This window comes from Hipposideros armiger, unplaced genomic scaffold, assembly GCF_001890085.2.
Source record: "Hipposideros armiger isolate ML-2016 unplaced genomic scaffold, ASM189008v1 scaffold_73, whole genome shotgun sequence".
Lineage (NCBI taxonomy): Eukaryota > Metazoa > Chordata > Mammalia > Chiroptera > Hipposideridae > Hipposideros > Hipposideros armiger.
This window is the reverse complement of record NW_017731423.1, coordinates 1847844-1873268: the sequence shown is the minus strand read 5'-3', so window position 1 is coordinate 1873268 and position 25425 is coordinate 1847844. Positions and strand designations below refer to the sequence as shown.

The window sequence follows — 25425 nt, the reverse complement described above, 5'->3', positions numbered from 1 at the left end:
TATATATATATATATATATATATATATATATATGGTTTATTTTAACCAAATTAAAAGAACTTCTACATTTAATTTGGCTCATGTAAAAGTATTCTGTGTAAACTTATTTCCATGGGTTTCGTGAAAATGCTGAAAACAGCTTAATTCTATCTTTAAGGGTGTGGAAATCCCAGTTTGCAACAATAAAAAGGGTTAATAAAATTTGCATTCAGATCAAGAAGGATCCGTGATCTTTCCAGCCTACCTTTTCCCATGCACTACATTTAAACTGTATGAATTCCTTTTTTTCCCCTCAATCTTCCCACAGAAGATAATTCCTTGACAAACACAATTATAGTAACCACCTGTCTTTTTCTCTCTAACAAGTAAGACTTTATCATTCTGCCTATAAAAAGCCCTTCACACCATGATTTTTGGACATTACCTAACGAGTAATAATCCATGTATTCTAGCCAAATTTTATGGACATTGGAGGAGCCACTCTTTTTATGGCACGACGGTTCAAGAAATTAGTAAACTTCTATGTCTTTCTAAGACAAATTAATTCACCTGTTAAAACTCCCCACAATTTATTCCTAGGAATGTTAACACTTGTGAATACATGTATATATGAACACTGAAAGAGAGGAAGAAAAAGAAGTTAATACTTCTTAAACCTGTCATACCTATAAGGTATTTTTCTCACATAACAGTAAGTTATTTAGTATTTAACACAACCTTGTGAGAGTCTTAGGTATTAACATCCTCATTTGCTTGGATATAAAAACTACATCTCAAGTGCTGATGATTTGCTTAAGGTCATATAGCTTATAAATGGTAGAATTTGGAATGCGATGTTTCTAGTAGAATTTCCACTTCACCATGATGCCTCTTACCTTACTTCTAAGTTTTTCATAACCTTCCCCATAGTCCCAAACCTACTCTCCAAACTTTGTTACAAAACCACTCTGGTCAAGATCAAAGGAAGAAAGAATAAAGTAAATAGGGAGTCACAGAATGCGGGAGAAAATTGGTACTAGTTTCAGTCTCTGTATTTTAGTCCTAAAACGTGTTTTCCAATATCTCATTTAATCTCCTGAACAGCCCCAACAAATGCATACTACTAATCTCAAATGTAAGTGAGGGCACAGATTCAGAGGGATGCTCTAACTAGTTCAAGGCCATGAAGCAGAGCAGATAGGGTTAAATGGAAGTCTGCCTAACTGGAAAGCCAATGCCTTAGGACAAGTGGTAGGGAATCGGAGCTGTAAGAGACTGTAGCGGGAACTATATTCAATAATCTCCTTGGAACACGAATCTCCCTCAACAGTGTCACGACTTGAATAGTTCCATTAAGAAGAAAGTAAATTCTTTCCAAATAAGTAGCACATTTCTGATGGGAAAACTTTGATTGTTAGAAAATTCTCCCATATACTGTGCTGTTGGAAGAGGGATGTCTAACCTCCCCTCCAGAGGGATGTCTAATACTGATCAGAATCATGGAGGCAAAATTCTCTGTTCTCTAAAGAAGACATCTGCAATGGAGGGATGAAAGTTTTACTAATTAGGATTTAAATAATAAACAGGAAAGTCAAAATTATTTCAATTAAAATAATATTTACAGTAGTCCCCCCTTATTCACAGGGGATATGTTCCAAGACCCCCCAGTGAATGCCTGAAATTGCACGTAGTACAGAACCCTATACATTATGGCTTTTCCTATACATACATGCCTATGATAAAAGTTTAATTTGTAAATTAGGCACAGTAAGAGATTAACAATAACCAATAATCAAATAGAACAATGATAACAATATACTCTAATAAGTTATGTGAACGTGGTCTCTCTCTATCTCTCTCTCTCTTTCTCTCTCTTTCTCTTTCTCTGATAACTAACTGATCCAATAACTGAGGTGTCTACAAAGTGACCAATGAGAGGGGAGTGTCTACAGTGTAGATACAAGGGACAAAGGGATGATTCAAGTTACGAGCAGGCTGGAGTGTGATTTGATCATGCTACTCACAACAGCTTGCAATTCAAAACTTATGAATTGTTGATTTCTGTAATTTTCCATTGAATATTTTTGGACCACAGTTGACCGTGGGTAACTGAAATCGCAGAAAGCCAAATGGCAGAAAAGCGGGGACTACTGTATTCTTATGCTAGAAACAGTTTAGAAAACAAGAGCAGGGTATAGCGAAGCAAAGGATCATTTCTGTTTTAGTATCAGTGCTGACACTAATTAGCTGTAGAGACCTTGGGCAAGTCACTTTGCTTTTCCAGATCTGAATTTCCCCACTTTGCTAGTCACTCAGGTAATCTCTATAAATGTTCAACATAATATATAAAATTCTATGATTACAGAATGTTGATTATATTATTCTTTGGAATGCTCACTCAGACATACACAAAACAGTGATTAAATTCACTGCAGTAAAGATTGTAGCGAAGTTTAAGATGATGAGCATTAACTTTCTTCACTTCTAGTCTTCATGTGAATGATACATAAACCCAAGTTTTTATTCAGTTGGAGAACTAAAAAACTTAATGGCAGAGTCTCGCCTTTCTCTGGACAGTAGGACTAAAATTCCTTGGGGATATTTTAATACTCTTGTTCTGTCAGCCAGAATAATAAATAGAAAATAGGACCAAAAAATAAAAAAAAAAACCAAAAAAACATTTACAGCTATCAGCTTTCTAGAACATGAAAATAATCTTGGAATCCTTATGTGCTAGAAAAATTGTGTATATATTTTCCACTTAAGAGACTGCTCCTACAGAGCTAGACAGGTATTATTTTTTATAACCACTCCAATCGTTTGTTTAAATAGTGCCACACAGGCCAAACATAAATCACACAAAGTTACCCAACTTGTTGGGAGCAGAGGTGGGACTGGTGTCACTTTAAGATGTGGACATTGCCGGCAAGTCTGCTATTTTCACAATACTAGAAGAAGAACATACTAAGGGAAGACGAGGAGTTGTTGTCAAAATGTGAATGAAGGTAAAGAGAAGAAATGTTGAATTCAGAGATATATGTATAGGCAAGTAAAGAAATAGCTCACATTGAGTTGTGCACCTAAATTCTGAAAATCCATTAGAACATAAGCTCTATGAGGGCAAGCACTTTTACCATTTTTCATTGCCATATAACCAATCTAGAACCATGCCTGGCACATAGTAGGTGCTTAATGTATATTCATGGAATGAAGAAAGAGGAAATAAGAGAATCATTGACATATAACAAAAATCATAAAAATGGATACATGAATATAAAAGTAGACATGGTATAGTTTATGGTTTAATAGTCCAAAAGATTCAGTGGACGCGAGTTATACTATAATTCTTAGGGGCTTTCTAAGCTTAACTTTAGATTAAAGTCATGGCATTTTTATGTTTCTATTTCTCAATTTATAAATTATCTCTTCATTCCTACTTTAAAATGATACTATGAGGTGTTATTAAAAAGGAAAAGGGAGGAAGAAGAACAAAGACATATGGTTTGGGGCATAATGATTTTCTGGGAATGCAGAAATGCTGATTTGTACAAACATGTAAAAGAGTCAGCAGAGAAAATGGCATGAAGCATCCTAAGGAAAAGAAGTGAGAGAGATAAAGAAGAGGAACAAAAGTTTGAATTGGTTTTGTCAATAACAAACCAGCACATTGTTCACTGGCTGGAGACAATTTTTTTGTTTCATATCTTTGTAATATGTGTAAACACCATTCAGTATTAAAATGTAATAAAGTTAGTATATATGAAAAAGGCAGGTGAAAATGCTTTGATCTCTTAGAAGGCAATGAAACATTGACATATAAAGCCAAAATAGCATAATTACAAAAATAAGAAAGATTCAAGATAGAATTGGGAAGATGGGAAGAGAGAGGAAGGAAAAAAGAAAAAACTGATCTAGGTATCATAAAGGAACAAGGAGAAGCAATCAAAGTGGGATGTGCAGAAAAGAGGTGAGCCATTTAGCCATCTGGTACACGCCAGGAAAGAACTCACCCTAGAAAACCCAAGCTATTTTCAACAGCAAGCTGAACATTTTAGGGATGGTCAAAAAAAAAAAAAAAAGGGAAAAGCGTACCACTATTAAAAATTTACTAAGAGCAAAACAAGAAGGTGAAAATATAATTTAATTTTAATAGTCTGAGCTATACACACCTGACTGGTGGTCCCACTTGAAGTACTTTCCTGTGGGTAAGATGCCACTTACACTACCGGAGTTAATCTCCAGCTCTAACTCTCATGAAGACAGGAGAAAAACAGCAGTGTCCGGGGTTTAAATTCTGGGAGACAGGACACTGCTCTGTTTTCTACTATTCCGGATTTCACTAAACCTTCAAGGGTTTTGTGAAATTTAGTAAAAGAACTTCATTAAATCTTTCAGAGTCTGGGTTTCCTCACCATAAATTTATAAAATGATTTGGTTCCAACTGAGGATCTTTCAGTTTCTTCCAGTTTTTAATGTCATGGGCTTTAAACATGTCTGGTCAGAATGGAGAAAAGTCATTTGAAATCACCATTCTAAAATACCTACAAGTACAGTTTCAAAGATCTAGAAGAATCTACTAGGCTTAAAATGAATGGCAGTTTTAAATTGAAGGGAAGAAATCCTTTGGTAAATTAAATTAATCGTGTTGAGCTTTTGCTCATGGTAGTGATTCATATTGTCACTGTGGTAACAATGGTTTGCCATGCAACCCATTAGAAAGATTTAAGACAAAGCAAAACAAATTTGGCCTAAGATGAAAATACTAATACATTCTTGTACCTAAGCATCTGTTGTCAAGCAGCCTCTCCCATCCAGAAATACATTTTCTTTCAAGAAGGCACCACAGTTTCCTGGCTACAATTTAATTAATCAGCTCTTTTTATAGTAATCTAAGTTTGCAATCTCCTAGAGTCAGTTCTTTCTACATAGATAGAGGATAAGAAAAATTTAAAAGTACAGGCAAAAAAAAAAGAAAACAAAACAAAAAAACCCCTACAAATTAATGGTTCAAATATTATGTGACTTTATGAAAAATAAAAGCTTAACTATTATTGTGGTGATATAATGACTGTGGTAGTAGGAAACCAGTATCACACACAGAAAAACTTCAGAATTAAATATGTATACATATATGTATCCAGCCCTGTGTTAGCTCTTAAGCTCTATCTGTGTGTATAGATTATTATGGTAAAAAGATGAATTTATGTTACCTTATGAAGGAAACACCCATTTTAGAAAACCTGGCATAACCACTATATCTACAAGAAATTTAAAATGTTATAGTTTGCCTTTCATTATAATAAAGACAAAGAATGTTTTAATTTTGAAAGAGTCAGTGAGTAGGGAGTAATTCTAGTATTATTTTAGATTAAAACCCTAATACTAGTAGGTAGATTGGTTTGGGAAATAACACAGCAGACACAATTACTAGGATTGTCTCTCTTCCACTCTCTCAGGCTCCAGGATAGAGAAGAATCAATTAGCCCTCAACAGACTATGACCTTGACGGCTACAGCTCTGTGCATACTATTCTGAATATGCTGAGACAGATAGAAAAGGGAGAATAAAGTCCTGAAACCGATCAAGAGCATCTTGCAGATACGTTAATGTCATTTAAAAATATACACTACGATGCTTAGTTCACGTGAAAAATAGACATGATGAAAGGAAAACTCTGTTTTTCTCTGTTTCTCTGACTAAGCAATACTTTCTTCGTTGAAAAGAAAAAAAAAGGGAAAGAGATTACAAAATGACAAAATCTAATTGCAAGCTTTTTCCCCCCTTTCTTGCTTCCCTTTAGTTAATGGTTACAAGCTTTTTAAACAACAAAAGCTACCACTTATGAGTGTCTGAAAACAAAGCTCCATGGAACTATCCTTTGGGGGGGGGGGGAAGACTCAATTGTCAGGATGCTAGTGATTTGGTCATTTTCAGGCATAGCCCCAAAAAATTAATACAGAGTTTCCCACACAGAAAACCCTATAGGCTGCACAGAGTTAACCAACTGTCTACCTTTAACTTTTCAGGAGGAGACTACTTCGCAGACTCCTTTTCCAGGCTTATTTCCAACGCACTTCAGAAGGCTGCAGCTGTGCATCTGGCCAGAACTGGTCACTGTGATGCTTTTAAGCAGCAGTAAATCTTGTCCACTCAATGCAAATGCCAGAAAATCAATGCCCTGGCTTGGAAAAAAAATTAAAAAGAAAAAAAAAAAGAAAGAAACTATATGGAATGTATACTCTATTAAAACACTTACTAGAAGAATTCACCTTAAAAAATAACTTCTCAAGAAGTCACAACATACTTTTGGACATGGTCCTAGACCAGGAAAATGTGCTGGATGTGTCTTTGTTTGCTTGCTTTCCTCAGATGATAAAATTATAGAATTTAACGGAAGAGTTTTTAAAGAGTCCTCTTTCTTTTTCTGGGCAACTAAACCTATTCGGCCACATTTTCATTAAAGACTTGAGTTTAAATGCAAAAGACAAAGGAGTAACCTTGTCTTCCTGGTGAATTTTGCTTCTCTTTGCAGGATCTGTGCTTGCTTTTTATAGCCTGTCATTTCATCTGGGTATTATTTCCCGGTCACTTTGCCAGGTGGGAAGAGGCGGCGAATGCAGTGATATCTGTCAGACCTTTAATGATGCTTTAGGGATTTGATAAAGATACAAAGCAGTGTCTGCAGAAAGGAGCTTCGTCCCTAATTACACCTGAAAAACAAGCCTCCCCCTCTCTCTCTCTCTCTCTCTCTCTCTTTTAATCTTTGCCATTGAAACTGGTGTATACAAAACCATCTTGAGTCACAAGCACAAATCAAGTTTATCTGTGTTTCTATAACACATGTCTCTGCCTCCTGCTGAACATAATGTCTGGAAGAGATATTCTTTATTATTCATTAATGTCTAGAGGGAAACAGAAGGGGTATTTCATCACTAAACCCTTACCCTCAGCTATCCTTTAACTCGAAGAGATTTTACATACATTATTAAGAACAAAATTCTTGGATTTTTTACTTGTTTTCTACTAAGAAAATATTCACCAATAGTAAATAGTGATAAAAGACAGAGAAATAAAAGTAGATTAGAAACATGTTGTTTAAAAGCTATAGACAACCCTTCCCGTCTATACTGATGTTTAGACCAACCTGACTAGTCATGATTTCATCCTTGTCAACTTTCCATTACAGAGCATTGCAATGACCCAGTACAAACAGCAGCATATGGTTCTGTGTGACTTTAAGTCTGTGGGCTCTCTTCACTCAGAGGTGATTAAGCTGGGATGCTGCAGTCTGACAGGCAAATAACACATGTCTAAGAAAAACGCCATGTACCTTCCTAATGGATCTTGTGCTTTTTAATGGCCACCAAGGATGTTAATTAAACATCTGATTACAGAAGACAAGACTCATTTGGGGAAATCATTTCATGCAGAATTGTACGGTGTCCTGAATAAAATAAAGCTGCCCCTAAGAAGTGCTCAGTAACCGAAACTACAATCTGGGCAGGACAGCAAGCTTCTGATGCTGATGAGAGGTGAGCACTGCACATGTCTAAAGACTTGATGCAATAGCAGGAAGAACCAATTATAAAGTACATATGTGAGGAGAAGTGCTTAGGGGAACAGAGAGAAGAGATGGAGAAAGATACCAGGCAACTTGGGATTGCTGAGAGGCAGAGGGTAATGGAAAGGTGAAGAGAGGTGACAGGAAGTCTGCCTGGGAAACGGGAGGACACAAAGTCATACTCACCGCTAGTTGGAAGCTACATTTACATAAAAAATAAAGGGTGGTTTGATATTTTAAGAAGTGTTATAAATAAATTGAATTTGACTTAAACTCAAGCATGACGCAAAGATGCTGAAGTATTGGGTCCCCTATCTCAGGTTTAACAATCTGTCTGGAGGGAGCTGCTGTCAGAGCACTGATTCATACCAGCAGTTTATCTGATCTTTTTACTCATCTCCTCAATGCCACCCCAAGCATCCCGGTCACATGATATGCTTACACAAAACCATGCAATTAAAATACGTGGAGAAAACAGCTACATGCTCTAGAGAACACTTTTTAGGACCTCGAGCCCACCCCTGTCCTTTATTTGTCATCACTCTCTCTACTTACAAAGTTTAGGAGCAGTTTGGAGATTAGTTTCTGTTGTTTGTGGCTGAGTTGCTGACTTGGGTGTTCTCACCTCAGGGTTCCGAGTGGGTGAAGGGAAGGACGGTGCCGTGGATGGCAGGAAAGAAAAAGCAAAAATGCGATTCTTTGGGGTTGGTACTGAGGAAGGTTCAGAGGACACAACGCCATTGTTAACTTGCACTGTAACTTGAACCTCAGTTTCAGATTGAGCCCTGGAGACAGGTGAAGTATATGCCTCAGATGACACCCACACAGCTGAGGCAGCAGTTGGATCCAGAGAAATAATAGGGTCCTGGCCTAACCCCCCAGGGTCAAGGTGAGTAGGAGAGTCATACTCAAATATCTTGTCCACGAACACCCACTTGAGGCCGGCAATGCAGAGGCAGAGGCTGACTAGGCATGCCAGAATGGGGACGATGCAGATTCTCTCCGAGTTGAGACAACCTCTGAGGCGCTCGGCTTCCAGGCAGACGCAGCAGGGCAGTGCCAGTCCCGGGGTTCTCCCATCTTCAGTCTGGGTGTCTGGCATGTCTTCTGCTGCCGGAAGCCCGACAAGAGATGGGTCTGCACTCAGCTGAGTGGAGGGGCTGGAGGACCTCTCGGCAGATACCTCAGACATGTCTGGGGAATAGATCTCCATCGGCTCACCTCCAGAAGGCCCGGCCTAACTCACGGTCCATTACCATGCAGAGCCCCCCCCAACCAAATGATACAGCATCTTCCAGGGGGAAATCGATAAGTCGTCCAAGTCCAAGGCCATTATCCAAAAGCAAGAGGAGTTCAGGAGGAAGGAAGGGGGGAAGAAAAGCTTCTAGCAACTACCCAATAAAAGTATATCGTAATTCTTTTACTACTGTGTCTGGGCCACTTTTGCAGTTCCTTTAAATGCGTCTCCAAGCCATCCCGGCTGATCAAGAGGACAGGGGCCAAACTAGAAAGCAAGCTGATTGTTGGTCGCTTAAGTGAACCAGTAGCCCAAACTGAAAGGCATGTTTCTCACCTCAAGCATCTGAAGCTGGTGTCTGCTTAGATGGAGGAAACAACTGTCATGCAGTAGAAGTAAGAGCAAAAGCAGGACCAGCGCTGGCGGCGGAGGCGGCAGCAGCGGCGGTGGCAGAAGAGGCAGCAGCGACAGTAGCAACAGCATCCTGTTGTGTTAACGCGACGGCTGAAAGAGGCTGAATCATTACAGAGCAGCAGGTGCCTGCCCTCCGAGCATCACTGCAAACAGTATCATCGCAGAGGGATCTGAAGGGAAGAGTGCGGCCAGGAGGGGCGGTGACTCCCCTCCCCGCCCTGCCTCCACCCCCACCCGCAACCACTCCTCTTTGTCCTTCCTGGGCACTCATTCACTTTCTTCCTCTGCGGCGCTCCCCTTCTTCATAGTCTCTTTCTCTTTCTTTCCCCTCCTCATTCAAAGACGTTCTCTCTCTCTCTCTCTTTCAGGCTCTTTCTTTTTCCACCCTCCTCTCCCAACCCCCACCCTCTATCTGCACTCTAGAGCGGCTGGCTGGTCTGAGTGAGATCAGTATACCCAGCAACACAGAACTGCCAGTGACTTCCTATTTTATCCAATTAGAAGGGATAAAGGCCATCAAATCAAAGAGAAGCAGGCAGGCACCAGTTAAGCGCAGTCCCCCATGGCCCCCACCCCTTTTCTTCCTTTTCTCTTTTTCTCTCTGCAAAAGCTGCCCCAGCCTTCCACCCCCACCTTGCTCGCTTTTAGTCTTGCCGGCTCTCTTTCCTTCATCCACTGTTGGGTCAGAGAAAGCTAGCGATGGATGCTAGCAATCTAACAAAGCTGGGATGGGGCGGGGGCTGTAGGTGGGACCTTATGGGTTGGACCTGAGGCTTGGCAAAGTCTGATATCTGATTCCTCCCTAGAGAGGTGAGCTTTTCAACAGCAATTTCTCCCTGCCTGCTGCTGAGACATAGCATTCCTTCCCCAGCCCTCTAACAAGTTTTGTTCACCAACAGGACTGTTATTACCTGGTTTTCAAACAGAACATTTCTAACCATGGACAGCTCTGCCTTCAGCCCCTCTCGCAATGATTCTGTAAGACTTTGTAATGTCCAGTGTGAAGGGCTGAGTGTATGCTGGAGCGGGGAGCCGCAAAGGGGAGGGGGAGGTTCCTATATCCTTACTGTGGCCCCCTTTACATTTCCACGTCCCTGTCCCACCCACTGCAGACCTAGACTAATGTCAAGCTAATAAGAAACACCGGTAAGTAACAGAGCTATGTACCAAGGGAGCACAGGCTACCACCTCATTTTGAAATTAGCCTTCCCTGTGACTCTACACTGCGGAGGTTTGAATTCCCTAGACGCTGTAATATATACCACATGTCTTCAGCTATAACCACGCTGCAAGTATTAAGAAGAGGTTTTCTTTAAGAGCATGCCTTGTGGGTTAGGTTTCAATAGCTTTACCTTACAGATAGTTTCAATGCTGATTTTCTTCCCTCTTTTAAAAACAGCAGTTACTAAAAGACCAACAGAAATGTGCTGTCCTTAATAGAGGCAGTCTCCCCTAAACGTCCCGTTTGTTGCATGTCAGTGCACACTTTATGCATCTGAGCCTTTAATCCACTCTCTGTTGTGACTGGACACCTGAATGGTTTCCAAGGAACCATTTTGCTCACCTATGTCAATAGGAGTCTTAAAAACCGTCTCTAAATCTCCATTATATAACCATCATACGAGTCCCAGAAGCAATAAAATTTAGGGCTCGAGTCCTGAGAAAACCTGCTTTAAGCATTTTACATTTTGTATAGCGCAATCTCCACTGCTTTGAATTATTTTCAAGCTGTAAGTGGGCATAAGATAAAAATATTATAATTTCTTTCAAGATGAAATTAGTTCATAATTATAATTTAAGGAGTATTAATACCTTAAAATGTGTTTTCAGTCTATAGCTAACAACAATAAAAGCCTGAACCAGTTTGCATAATTGTAATTACGACTATGGCAAGCTTATGGACAAAATGAGTTACCCTTAAGTTCAACTCTACATAACCTGCACTTAGATACCCCAAACCAGTTTTTAAAAATAATCCCTATGCCCATTTTTTCTAGCTTGAACTATTTGATTTTAAAGCAGTGAGAGGTTTCCTAAAGATTCTAGCAGTGGGCATGAAATTTTATATCACAGAAAATCTATATTGAATCACTTATAGTATTCAAACTGGGAGGCATTAAGATTTTAATTATCAATATTCATGCAAATATTCAAAAACAATATAAGCAAGTACATGTTTATGCTAAATTAGGGTACTTTATATATCCTTTAGAGATCACCCACTTTAAATCTGTGGCACTTCACTTCTCAATTCTGCCCCAAACCAATATTACACTCAAGTATAATACATCGGCATTTCGTCCACAGTCAAGGTCATCTAAATTTCAAAGACCAAAATGGGGTTCAGGTAACCCAAGTAGGCAGGGAAGAGAGATACCTAGAACAGTAACCCATAGGTAAGAAAAATGGTCCTTAACGTATACCGATAACAACTACTCACCTTACTCATTAAGAGCAAACATAGCCAGCAGAGAAAGAAATTACTGGGCTCTGCTCTAATTATATTAAAGATGCCCGACACTTACACAGGAAAACAGCACATTATACAAAGGCTAGGACAAAACAGAGACGGGCCTGTGGGCTACCACGGCTGTTCTTTCCCCTGCCTGAACTATAGGAGGCAGACTGTGGCCTGTACCTGTGTCAAGTGTCCTCTCTGTAGGTGAGGCAGAAGAACCTTGTGGCACCTTGGGGCTGAGTTCAGCTTGCAGACAACCAGCATCTTCTAAAGTTGTTTCCCACCAAATCGGAAAGTGAATGTAATGGAGGAAGGGGAGCAGGACAAGAGGCAAAGAATAAAAGGAATTTTCCATTGGTTTTCCTCTTGAGACTGGGATCCAAAAGTTGCCTTTAACTCTTTATTAAATCCTCTATAGCAATAAGGAAATGAGGAAGGGTAGTATACATGGGATCAGGGGTTGGAATCTCCTTCAGATAAAACATACCTACTCGTAGGAAGAACTGCAAGGATATATCACTTTAACCCTTTAGGCTTTACCCCATTAAAGCCAAGGAACACCCATATTTCCATATCCCCTTAAAAAATGAATAAGAGACACACTTTCACTACCTTTTTAAACCTACATTGCCACCTCCTTCATAACAACAAAAGCTACATTTATTGGGCCTCACCTTTGTGCCAGGAACTCTGCTAGGTTTTTAACACATTATTTCTGATTGTTACAAATCCTGTACAGTACACATCATCTTGAGAATAAAGACACAGACTCAGGCAACTTAGGTAATTTAGACGTGGACATACAGCTTTTAAACTATAGGACGAAGATCTGAGCAAAAGTCTGACTCATGCTATTTCTGCAGAAAAGATACTGTTTCTCTTTTTAAATCAAAGAATACATCTGATTATGTATTGCTTACCTATTACTTCAATGGGAGAATATGTGAACCTGAAATAGTCATTCTTACTTTAATGTAGTTGGTAAACAAACGTATAGGTGCCTAATTTCCAAAATAAGGGCCTTTTAAATTGTGCCTAGTGATTTTCAGAAGTTATAAGGATTAAGCATAGACTATTTCTACATTATCTTTTTATAGTTTAAATTGAATGAACTATTCGGCAGTCTCTGTTCCATGATTTTCTTTGGGAAATTATTTTAGCTGTGTATTGCTGTGAAACAAACTGCCCTGAAATAGCTAAAAAACACCACCACTGTATTATATCTCACTAGTCTGCAGGTTTACTGGGTTCAGCTAAGTGGTTCTTCTGCTCCATTTGATGTCAGCAGGGGCTGCAACAGCTAGAGGTGCAATTGGGCTGAAACATTCAAGATGGCTCACATACATGACTGGCAGCTGATGCCAGATATCAGCAAGGAGCTCAGCTGGGACCTCCGGATGGTGCACCTACATGTGGCCTCGCTATATGACTTGGGCATATCACAAGGTGGCAGCTGGGTTCTGAGAGGGAGGAAGTGCAAGTTACCATTCCTCCCAAAGACTTGATCTGGAAGCCGCACAGGTTATTTCCTCTGCATCCTATTGGCTAAGCAGCCACAGTGCCGCCCGAGAGTCAAGGATGGGGCAAATAAATCTTGATGGAGAGAGCGACAAAGAATTTGCAGCCACAATTATTCCACCACAAAAGGTAAGGAAGTAAATGTCAGTAAGTCAACCCAGGTCTAGAAGAGACACAGTAATATAGAAAGGGATCTGGCAGAACAAAGTTAAAATATACTCTTATTTCTGATCCACTTTCATAATATTTCAGCTTCCATCTAAGCCAGCTTCAGTGAAGAAAAAAATTCCATTATATCACCAAATAAAAAATACTGAAATTCCTCTGCTACCTCAATTCAAGCTAGGCTATTTGGTTCTGCATTAATTTTATATTTTACTATCAGAAGTATGTACCATAGTTCAGGCAGATGAAAGAGGACGGTAAATACCATTTTGCTTTTGACATATCACCCAAAGTTATTTTCTCTTTTACATTATTTTGTTCCTGTATTTTGGCTATTTCACTCTGAAAACGTTTGTCTCTGAAAAAGTTTATCCTTGCGCCTAAAGTTTATAGCTGCAAAAGTAGAATTGATCTCATGCTAATACCACGATGACAGCAGTCATTTCACTTTTGGATTACAATCTTTAGACATGAGTATGTATAACTTATAATGATTTATTTATTTGCTAATGAATTATGAAATCATGATTTCACAATAAAGCTTCAGGGCCTAAAGGTAAGCCTAAAAACTTGCTGCTTCCTCTGAGAGAGAGGACGAAGTACCCAAATGGATCTGTGAGCCTCTTCCCACCCATCTGAAAATCAACCTTCAGCGCGAGTCTCAGCTCCACCACGGAATCTCTTGCTTCCAAGTCACAGGCCCAGCATTACTTTACCATTATTGGGGCATATTTTCAAAGTCAGTGCTATTATTTAATTATGTCGCATAGATAGGAATGAAGAATGCAATTCTTTGAAGGTCAGATCTATCAATAACCAGGTCTCCCAAACCTAGAGCTTTGCTATCTATTCAGTACAGATTTTGTTTGGTTTTCTTTTTAACAGATTTAATTGCACAGATTATGGCACTTCTAATAAGTTTGCAGACTTTTTTCATATCATCTATCCATTCAAAATACCCTCCATGCTCCCCTCCATTTTTTTTAGATCATTTAGTGTCCAGTACAGATACATTCTTATCATTTTTTTCTGACTGTTTGCAAATATGCCTCTCATGAATTTATTTTGTTCTAGGGAAACTCTGTTACCCCATTATGCTGAAGTTTTAACCACCAAAGATCCTTTCAATAAATGAAAAACTGGGAATAACCAAAATTTAATGGTTTTTCCTGTAATTTTCCTCTTATCAACTAAACAAATGAGTTCTCTGAGGGTAAACCAAATCCATGTAGTATTTAATGTTCTTCTACATTATTCACAATGCTAAATGGTGATCGCCTTACTGGGAAGGTATTTTCTCCCCACTTTTAGAGTGAGTTAAGAAGACTCTGATTATACTTTATTCTTACCCAATGAACAGTTTCTCAGAGAAGGCAATGTGACTTAATTTTGAGAATTATTTTATGAGAGGTTATATCAAATGTTTGATATTGACCGCGGGTCTGTGTTCTCATTTTGTACCAAGATGATCAATTTACTCTGGCACATTTTGTTCTTCATGAGTTTAGAGCCTTTGTAGCTCAAGATATAGTAAATGATCTCAAAGATGAGGATGTGAGAATTTTACATAGAAAGATATTTTTTATTAAACATAATAGTTATAATGAGTTTACTTTACTTTGAGAGAACCTATTAATTTCTCACTCCCCATAAGTAAAATCATTAGTTATATACAGCCAAAGTTTATTTTATTTTTAATTTTACAAGTAATTTTTTTTTTGTAATTACACTGGACATGTTTTGGAACCAAATGGAGATGGTGGTTATGCAACATTGCGATAAATGCAAATAAATTGTTCACATATAAAATGGTTAATTTTATGTTATGTGAATTCCAACTCAGTAAAAACCAACAAACAAAACAAACAAACAAACGATTACACTGGACACTCACCATGGTTTCAGCTTCTCCAATATTTAACTTTAAACGGAAAATCCGTCCTATATGACTAGTTTCACTAGCAGACTGCACTAAATAGTAAGACTTTTTAATGTGCAGGCCGCCCTTTCTTCTAGAAAATTTTAGTAGGCATTAAATCTCTGACAATTATTAATTAGCAATGAATTCTGAAGATGCAATACTGCATCCCTAGGAACCTGAAAGCACAAATACAGATATAATAAATTGATATGTCATTGAGAGTTTCAATTCAAAAGAAGTTTTATGAGAAAATGAGAAAGGTTTGTAACTATCTCATTTTTATATACTTAAAATATTATTACTCATTGTTCAATTCCATCCATTCCCCTATTTAGAGTATACTAGAAATATGAGCAAAGGATGGGGGGAAAGTGGCAGTTATTCTGAATTATCTGTATTTTCTATCCAGCGTGCTTTCTTGTGAAACGTGTGATAAACCCACCGCAGAATGGAAGTTCCATAAGGGCAGGCACTTGTGTCTGTTTGCATCGCTTTATCGCTACTACCTCAAATCTGCCTGGCGCACAGAAGGCATTCAGGAAGCATCGCTGAATGAAGGTGTCAATGTGGAAACTCTACTAAAGGGGGATGAGTCAACTATGGGAAAATAACTCAAAGACATGGGAACTTCAGAGGGAGTTTTATTTATGCGAATACATGCAAATAACATTAAATTACCCTGCTTGTGTATGTATAATAGAAAGAAGACAAGCCAAAGGGGAAATTACCTTTATAGTGACTATATGACATTATATACATGGATGGTCATTCATGTTTACCAGAGCAGTATATATTGGATTAGTTTCCTTGAACAAGTATCTTTGCTTTGCTTCATTAACATTCACTACTATAAGGTCACATCACAGCTAAGAGAGAATTTCTGTTTGTCTGTTTTATCCTCATGCCTTATGGCAAATGTAACAAAAATACAATGGATGGGCCGGCCAAGTGGCGCATTGCTTAAGAGCTGGCTTGGGACGCCAGAGGGCCCCGGTTCGGATCCCACATATGAGGGCCAGTGACACTGCTGTGAGTTGCCAGCGACGGCATAGGCTGCAGCCCCTGTGGCAGTGGGTTGCCATGGGCTACCGTGTGTAGCCAGCAGCCAGTGTGAGCGGCCAGCATCCACTGTGAGCGGCCTTCCAGAAGCTGGAGACTGATCTGCCTCACCCGGGAGGAGTGCAATGATGGTGCCAACTTGGGCCAGTGAAGTAACGTTCTCCACAACTAGACTGAGGAACAAAAGGATAGCAACTTGTCTTTTCCCCTTCGTCAATTCCCCAATAAAAATCTTAAAAAAAAAATACAATGGATAATTATATATTTACATATGCATAAAATTATAATCTCATTTAAAGAAAATAATAAGGGATGTACTTTGGTGCAGTAAGAGAAATTAAACATGAGAAAAATGCATCTGATAATTGATGCTAGCTTAATACAAATTTCATAAAGTTTCAAAAATAGAAGCAATTGAACTTGATTTATACTTAGGCAGTAGCTATTTGTTTATAGTTCAGTTGCTTGTCAGCTGACTCTATAAACTGGTGCCCAAATCAATCCAGAAACGCAGAGTATAGCACATCATATCACGTCTACAAATGCACTAAAAATTTGTTAGTTTGATTTTTAAATTTTCTGTCCAGATAGAAATGGCTGAGCATGAGAAGGTCCACATGTGAAGGCACTTATGAATTAATTAAAAAAGAATACCACCTACTCAAGAGACCCTGAAATATCATACAATGCCATGTATAAAATAAACCCTCACAACGGACCAAGAATAAAGGAAGCTTGGGGAAAGGAATTATCTGAAGTGTTCTACTGTTAAATATAGTCCACTTGGATAAATTTGAGAAGACGTAAGCCAGAGAAAACATCTTATAATACATATTTTCCTCAGAGTCTACACAGTTCTCTCTCCTTGTTCCTCATCAAAATGAAAATATAAAGTTGCACTGAAGGAAAAAAAAATGGAAGAACGAATATGTATGCAGTTCCCAGCACTGATTTGGCATTCTGAGTGAGCCATCTAACCAGCAATACTGTTGCAAGGTCACAGCTTTATGATGCTCACTCATAGAAGTGCGAGTGTCCCATTTAAAATCAAATGCTAGCCTCATATTTTTCTGCTCCTTCTCAGTCCAAGAGGTGGAAACTTTTTCTGCATTGTTACACTTTTTGTTACTTTAAATATATGAATTTGAAAGTCATAAGATAAAAATATCTTATGATTTGACCTCCAATTCAAAACTTCCAGTCAGATTTGTTTAAGAATGACGTTTTCCTTTCCTTTTTATTTCAGAAATTATTTGGAGTTGAAAGGATTTAGGTTTAATGCAAAGATGAACTGTAATCTCAAAAACAATTAGATTTAAAATTTTCATTGACTGAATACTGGAGCTAGAACAGACCTTAATCATGAATTTTATTATATATATATATATATAGTGTATATATATATATATATAAAATATATATACTTATATAAATACTTATATATACTTAAAATTTATATAAAATATATAAAAAATATATAAAAAAATATATATATATATATAAAATATAGTGTATATATATATAAAATAAAGGTCCAAGGAGGTAAAAACAAGCTGCCTGGAGTCACACCAACATTAATTTCAGAGACAAGACCAGAATTCAGGTTTATTGCTCCTCTCCTTTCAACTCGTTTTTACAAAGGAAAGCTCTTTAGTAACTTTGTGCCAATGTAGATAGAAAAGGACAGTAGAGTGGAGGGCTTAGATTTTGTGTCACTACTGCCACGGGTTATCTCTATAGAAATATCTCACTTTGAATGTTCACTGTGACTGTGTCTACTTGAAAGTTTACTCTATTTAATGCTCCCATGACCACTTTTGGTCACAATTCTAGTGAACATTCAGGCCCTCTTTCTGGAAGTTATTCAGGGACAATATTCATATTTGAACTCAGTAATTCAACAGCATTTCATCACACTGATGGAACACACAGACTGTGGGTGGTTGACCCCAATAACTTTTACTGAGAACAGGTTGGAGATCAGAAATTTGTTAAACAACGGACACATTACAATGAGCTTTATGCTTAGATAGGAAGGTATACAATAAAGAGACTCTAGAGGATGGAAAGGAGCTCACCTTCAGGAAAGATTGTCACCTCAAAATAGGGATCTGCCTAACATTATTGCAATGGTTCCAACACATACAATATCAAGGATTGCCAATATCTGAGAATTGGTGAGCCAGGGTTATGTCTGCTTTTAATTTGGAGAATTAGAAGACTGGCATAGGGGAAGGAATGATTGTCAGGAACAGGAAAAAGAAGGCTTCTGATGACTGAGTTACACTCTGAAATATGATGACTAGAAAAATCCCAGGTCCAAATACGATGACTCATCCCAGACAAACCTATACTCTATTTGTTGGCCTAATCTATCACTTATATATATATTTCTAAACGATGTAAAAACATATATCATGCATACTGGGATATTTGGGGGTAAAATGCACTCATATATGCAAGTTACTTGAAATTGCATCAAAAATAAAATGTTGATGGATAGATAAACGGGTAGATAGTTGATAAGGCAAATATAGCAAAATACCAACTGTAAAGTCTAGAGAGTGGGCTTAAGTTGTGTGTTCTATAATTCAAGTTTTCTGTAGGTTTGAAAATTCCATAATAAAATGCTAGAAAACATTTAAAAAAGATTTCTTCATGGCTGTTTCTGGCCACCATATGTGGCAGAGAACCTATGTTAATCTACTGTAGTAAGTTTTATTATAAAAACTCCTCAGCCAATGCCGAACAAGATAATCTACCAGTTCCACATTCAGTAACCTGTGCTTGGTCACCCCCTTCCTCCTCTGGATCCGCCCCCACCCCGCGCCCCTCCCCAACCCTCTCCTACCACTCTTACTTTAAGAAATTGACTTTTAAGATTAATCTCAAAATTTTATCAAGAATATAAGATTCATGTAATTTGAACCATTAGCTAATGACAATGAAGTGCTTTGTATGACAAACCATTAGTTGCTACAGAAAATCTAAGAGCTTTTCCTGACCCTTTCCACCATACCATTTATTTATTCAGAAGGGATTTTCTTATGCTATACTTTAATCATTAGGGAATTGCAGCATCTATGAATAATGTGAATCGGGAAATTGTACAGTTCACTCTACTGACAAAATCAGAAGTGTTAGTAAGTTTCATTCTGTTGGAAAAAAAAATAGAATCCTTTTATTGCTAATGACATTCCCATCCTGAAAATATCTTTTTCAATGGTCAACTGGTCAGCTCACACTATAAGGCCAAAGGCTCTGATGCAGAGGCTGAGTTTCTCCACTGCTGTATTTCCCACCCAGCTATGCATACAGATATCTTATAAAACCATTAAATATTTATGATGCAGTACAAAGCCCCTCTAAAAGCATCTGTATTTAACTAAATCATGTCACTGACGGCAAGAGGCAGGCAGAGTAATTTAACCTAGCAGGAAGAGTACTTCTTTTACATATCACTGCAGTGCAGAGAGCTTCAACCATATGCTTCTTTCGACCCCTACACACCTCCCATAAGAAGGACAGGCTTAACTGAAATGGTTCAAAAGGGTTTTAAACAGGCTTCTCAAATGAAACATAAACCTTCTGAAGTGTTTCTCAAAAATACCCCCTGGAAGGTGTGCCATGACTCTGTCACTAGAGGTCAAGCAAATGATCCATTCTCAGGTTGTCTTCTTAACCCCAGGTTAAATACCTGAATTCAGCCCAATCTTTTCTTCTATCATGACCTTCCAAATGTTTACTACTGTAGTCTACTACTGACTGATACCAAAGTCATCCAGAAGAATCCCCCTCATTCTTCTCTTTCACCCACAAAAAGACTTCAAGGAAAAAGTTTTTGAATAAGTATATCAAACATTAAATTATTGCTAACCATTCACACCCTTAAAGCCAAAGAATGTATTCAGATAAGTTATGACTACTAAGCAGTTTCCAAGGCACCTAAGCATTTGATGATGCAAAAGAATAGCAGAGAGAAATCTCTGAAATTTAAACAAGAAATAAAAGTGCAGTGAGAAGATAACGTATTTTTAGGCATTTCAGGCTCAGAGCTAGTTGCACTTCTGAAGAAGGTAATTTTAAAATAATCTATGGCTGGGAAAAAAATGTGTTGCATGGGTACAAAATAATTACTTTGGTGATATGTACACTGTCAAAAAATCAAGACTAAATACTTGAGTTGCCCACCTCAAAATGAAACGATATTACTGAAACTCAGCCAACATACAGCAGCTGATGAGGATATTTGCTGCTCAGCATTTAAACTTACTTCTCGCAGTCTGGCAAGTAAAAAATAGAAAACCTAAGGATGACCTGCTTCTAAAAGCAGTAGCTTTCATATTTAAGGTCACTGCATTATATATAATAAAAACAGCCACTATTTCTAAAAATCCAAGATATGTGTTAATTTATCTAGCTATCCATTCACCATCCAAAAAAATGTTTACTAAGTGGCTGCCTAAGTCCCAGGCATTGCGTTGGGGCTTATAGATTTGGTAGCAGGAAGGGAAAGGAAGGGCCAGCCTACAGTCTCTCTCTTTTCTGAAGTAGCAAGTAATCTGCCGAGAGTGAAGGCATGATGCAAATTTTGACAGTTGGAAGGAATTTTTCTGTGGTGCTGTACAGTACTTGGATCCAGATAAGACTGAAGTGGGGGGCGGGGCGGGAGGAGGAAGAGAAGAGAACAAGAACAATTACGATAATGATAACATACATATCACAATTTCTACTTTGGACAGATTTACTTCTGAGATCAGTATGCCTTTTTCCAACACCAGAATTTAATCCTCAGTATTGGGCGGTCCAGTTAATTATGCTGTGTGACTTCAATCTGGCATGATAAAGCCGACTCATTTAAATGATGTTGACAATAAGTACATGAATCAAACAACTTAAATTTACTAAATAATATGATGCCTTACTGTTGCATACTCCTATTTCTTCTAATAGGAACAAGATGAGGTAAAAAATACGTATCATAAACCCAGTTTAGCACGAACATTTAACTTTTCTCTTTCAAAATTTTTTTAAAAAATTAAATAATATTTCAAAACATTGTTTAATCACAGCAACTTAAAAATTGTTCATAGTAAAGTGAAAAAGGGAGGTATGGCCTTTAGTTAATACCACTTCTGCTACAGATTTCCCATATAGTTTTTAAAGCCTTTTCTCCATTTTTCCAGACACATTCTAGGTGGATCTTTTCCCTGTTGCCTTTGATAACTTCATTCATTCATTCATTCATTCATTCATTCAATAATTATTCAGTGGTGCCTAATATGTGCCAGGCCCTACACAAGACAGAGAAAAAAGGAGAAAGAAACTGCAGTGGTTCCTACTTCCATACCGATACATTCTAGCGGAAGACTTAGTTTCCCTAATGCCAATCTGGCACAAATGAAAATACTTCAGAAGTGAGAATCCATATAGTCTTATAGTGAATTCTAGTTGTGTGGTGGACATACTGTGGAGTGATTTTTTATTTTTAAATGAGCCTGTCAGGAAACATCGTTTATTGTATATGATGTCTAAGTATCTTAGGCTTTCCTTCACTCAGGATTTAGTTATGACAATATTTTCTTCTGATAGTGTTTTGTTTTGACTAGTGATAGAAGAATACAGAGATTCAATTCCAGAAGGGACCGTGTCGAGGAAAGAGGCTTTTAGAAGTATTGGACAATTAGAGGCAGAAAAACATACTCCATCTATTTCTATCCTCAGTAACCATCAAAAAATAAAATAATAAAAAATAAATAAAAACTACCCACCCAAACAGACTCAGCTAGAATAGTAATTAGATGATGGTTTTGTTTTTCTTTTTAAATGTTATTGGCTTGGTAATTTTTGGTGGGTGGATTAAAATAAATAAATCACAATATTAATACATTTTATTTTATTTTTTAAAATTTTTTTGTCAATTTAAGACTTCTTATTTACTGGTGATGCCAATGCACAGTTTTAAAGGCTAGTTAGCCACATTTCCCGAATTGCTCAGCAAATGTTTCAATTTCACAGAAATGCTGACCTTTTAAAATAGAAAAATTATTGTAGTCAAAATCAAAGAGAAAAAATAGTATATACATACAGATATAGGGATATAGGTCTGATTTCAAATTGGTTGTTTATAGAAACTAGTTTAATCAATGAGGAAGTTCAACCTGAATCAAAGAAATAAGCATTAACCATTTGAGCTAACATTCTGATAACTACTGAGGCTGCAAAATCATTGACATGGCAAAAGTTAAAGATGACCAACTAAGTTTTACAATTAAAGTTATAAGGTATCATCTTCATAAATATATGAGCTGTTCATATGTGAATTGATGGTAATTAAAGAAATCAACAATAAAAATACCAGGATTAGCATAGTTTATCTAGTTAGAAACATGATCTTTCCTTCTTTCAGTTACTTCTGATGAAAGTATACAAGACCCTAGAGTAACCTATTTCTCATTTGACATCTGAATCAGTTTGAAATTTTGTCCTTACAACATAATTTTAATGCCAAACACTATCATTCTGTGAATGTCCAATGATGCATGTTCAATGAAGAAGGGTCATATACTGGGATGGAACTTTCTTTTTTTATATTAACATTGTTTAAAGGTCATTTTAAAAAATATTGTTAAAACTTTTCACTTTTAAAAATTGCTTTCTCATTTAAATACTACTATCTCTGAAGCTCAAAAATATTTTTTTTAATTACCAAAGTTTATAAACATGATGTATAAAAGTATTATATACATTACTTACTTTGCTATTAACTTACTAACATAGCATCTTTTCTTCTTCATTTCAAAGCCAGTAATGTATTATGCATCAAGCTACCTGATATCAGTTATTATCTTTAACTAATATCTCACCATTGTTCTGAGGACAAGTACACACACGCCAAAAAGTTAATGAATTCTGTGCAAACTAAAATACATTTTTAAAATGAGGAGTAAATTCGATCTAATTATGGGCAATAGAGTTTCCAAAGGTCCTAAATTAACATTACAAGCACTTTCCATGTTGAATTAAGCATGCAGTTTAAATCAGCAAAGATATTCTTTTTATATATCTTGTTTATGTCTACTATAAATATCATAAGCATTCCATTAGCATTAACCCAGTGATTAATGCATATATGATGGAATCAGGTTCTAATCAGTGAAAATAACTGCCCACAATTATTTTCCCAACCGTTCATCTCCCAACTCTTTTACCCTGACTAACAAAGACTTGCCTACCAAAGTCTAAGGGTTCATGTAGTTACAGGAAACCAGATGCATTATTTATAAGGATGCAGAGGCTGGAAAGTTCGGCTATGCCGCTTACCCTAGCAGTAGTAGGCTCTAAGCTATTGGCAATAGGAACCTTGCCAGTGCATTAGAAGATGAGATAGAAGGGATGCCTGCCAAATAAAATAGCTCAGTAATAACAAATGTTAAAGAGCCTTGGGGGTTGGAGGGAGTCCTGGGCTCACTGCTGAAGCACAGTTCAGATCACCCAGCTTTTGCAGTCAATGCAGAAAGAGGAGTAATCCCAATTAATTCTTTTGTCTTATCTTTCTTGTGTGCTTGCTTTTTAATTACAAGTATACATTCTTTTTTTATATGACTATAGTATCTGTATACAAATGAGAACATTACAACTGGTATAAAACAGGTATGGTACAAAGTTATCAGATTTCAAGTTCAGGTATAATTAATTGTGTATTTTGATTGTCTACCCTGTTTAGAAATCCATATCCTGGTTTTAGAACACATTGGTATTTTTCCCTTTTGATTTCAAAGAAAAAAAACCTGGCCATACAATAAGCCACCATTTTGTATTCTTCATGTGTTTGAAACTGATATATTGCTACAGATAGATACCTGTCATGGCTTTAAGTAGATTTTGAGATAGTGCCATTCAACTTTCATTTTCTGTTTAATCATCATCAGTCACTTGGAATTTACACCACAGTGCAACAAAAGGCTGCATGCTTTAAAGTTAACAGCAGCAAGGGATGAGGCTGCCATCTTGGCTGGAAAAAACTTCCTAAAATCTCTCAACGTAAGTCAATCTAAACACACACACAAGAAAAGAAAAGTTACTGTAGGAATTGTTAAAACCACATCACCTTCCATATCAATCTGGAATATAAACAAAAAGGTACGGTTTTTATTCTGCATCTCAGAATTGATCTCAAAATTACCATAAAAATCAAGGATGAAGTAGTTGAGGCTACATATCACCTATTACATTTATTATTTTCTTTCAATAACCTGAGTTTCAGATATTTAATGCATACACCTTTTATCTACTATAACACACTCATCATTCTCCTTCCTTCCCAAATGTGTGTGTACTACAGGGTGAAGGGGAAGAGGTTCATGGTAGTCCTTCTAAAGTATCCAAGTACCAAGCAAAAATAACTTGTTTATATAAATACATAAACTTCCTAGTTTCAATGCCTTTTATCATAGTAAATATATATATATATATATATATATATATATATATATATATATATATATATATATATATATATATATTTCTGTACCCTGCACAGGAAACTTGAGCCATAGAACAGATTCGGTCCAAGTAATCTCATTAGAAAAAAAAGACCATTTTTAAACAAAACTGTGCTGATTACATGACCTTTAAAGAGGGTAATATGACTGAGGTCACAAAAAGAGCACTCTGAGGGTAGTTTTTTTCTCCACCCTCTCTACCTTTACTGTCATTGGGTAAAAAGAACATAGGACATGGAGTCAGAGAAGCTGGCGTGGCACCCTGCTTCTGTCACCTGTTATATAATCTTGACAAATTTTGAATTGCCTGAGCTCTGCAGTTTTCTCATCTGTATAATGAGACCAATGACGTCTATTCTCAGATGAAAGTACCTGACAAATGTTAGGTACTCATTAAAATATATTACTATTTACTTTATTATTATTATTATTATTATTATTATTATTATTGATAATAAAAGCAAACTCAACCTTATTAACGATACAGTGGCATTCCCCTTACTCCTGACTCTTCAGCACCAGGGAGAGGAACAGCGACCAATCAGTTAATATGCAGATTTTCAGATAATGTGTAATAATCCCATTAATCCCATCTAAGGTGAAACAGGT

At 37.2% G+C, this 25425-nt stretch overlaps 1 protein-coding gene across 18 annotated transcripts in view; it reads right to left on the bottom strand.

Moving 5' to 3' along the window:
• NRG1 (neuregulin 1) overlaps positions 1-25425 on the bottom strand; it is a 1026954-nt gene that overhangs the window by 104830 nt on the left and 896699 nt on the right. Inside the window, exon 1 of one of the 18 annotated variants that reach the window (XM_019642876.1) lies at positions 8096-9917. The exons of 15 other annotated variants lie outside the window; for them this stretch is intronic. In XM_019642876.1, coding sequence (XP_019498421.1) covers positions 8096-8753 — 658 coding nt within the window. In that variant the 5' untranslated portion in view covers positions 8754-9917. Of the gene's footprint in view, positions 1-8095; positions 9918-25425 lie in introns of those variants that run through there. 2 more of the 18 variants (XM_019642870.1, XM_019642860.1) reach the window with 2 other exon arrangements.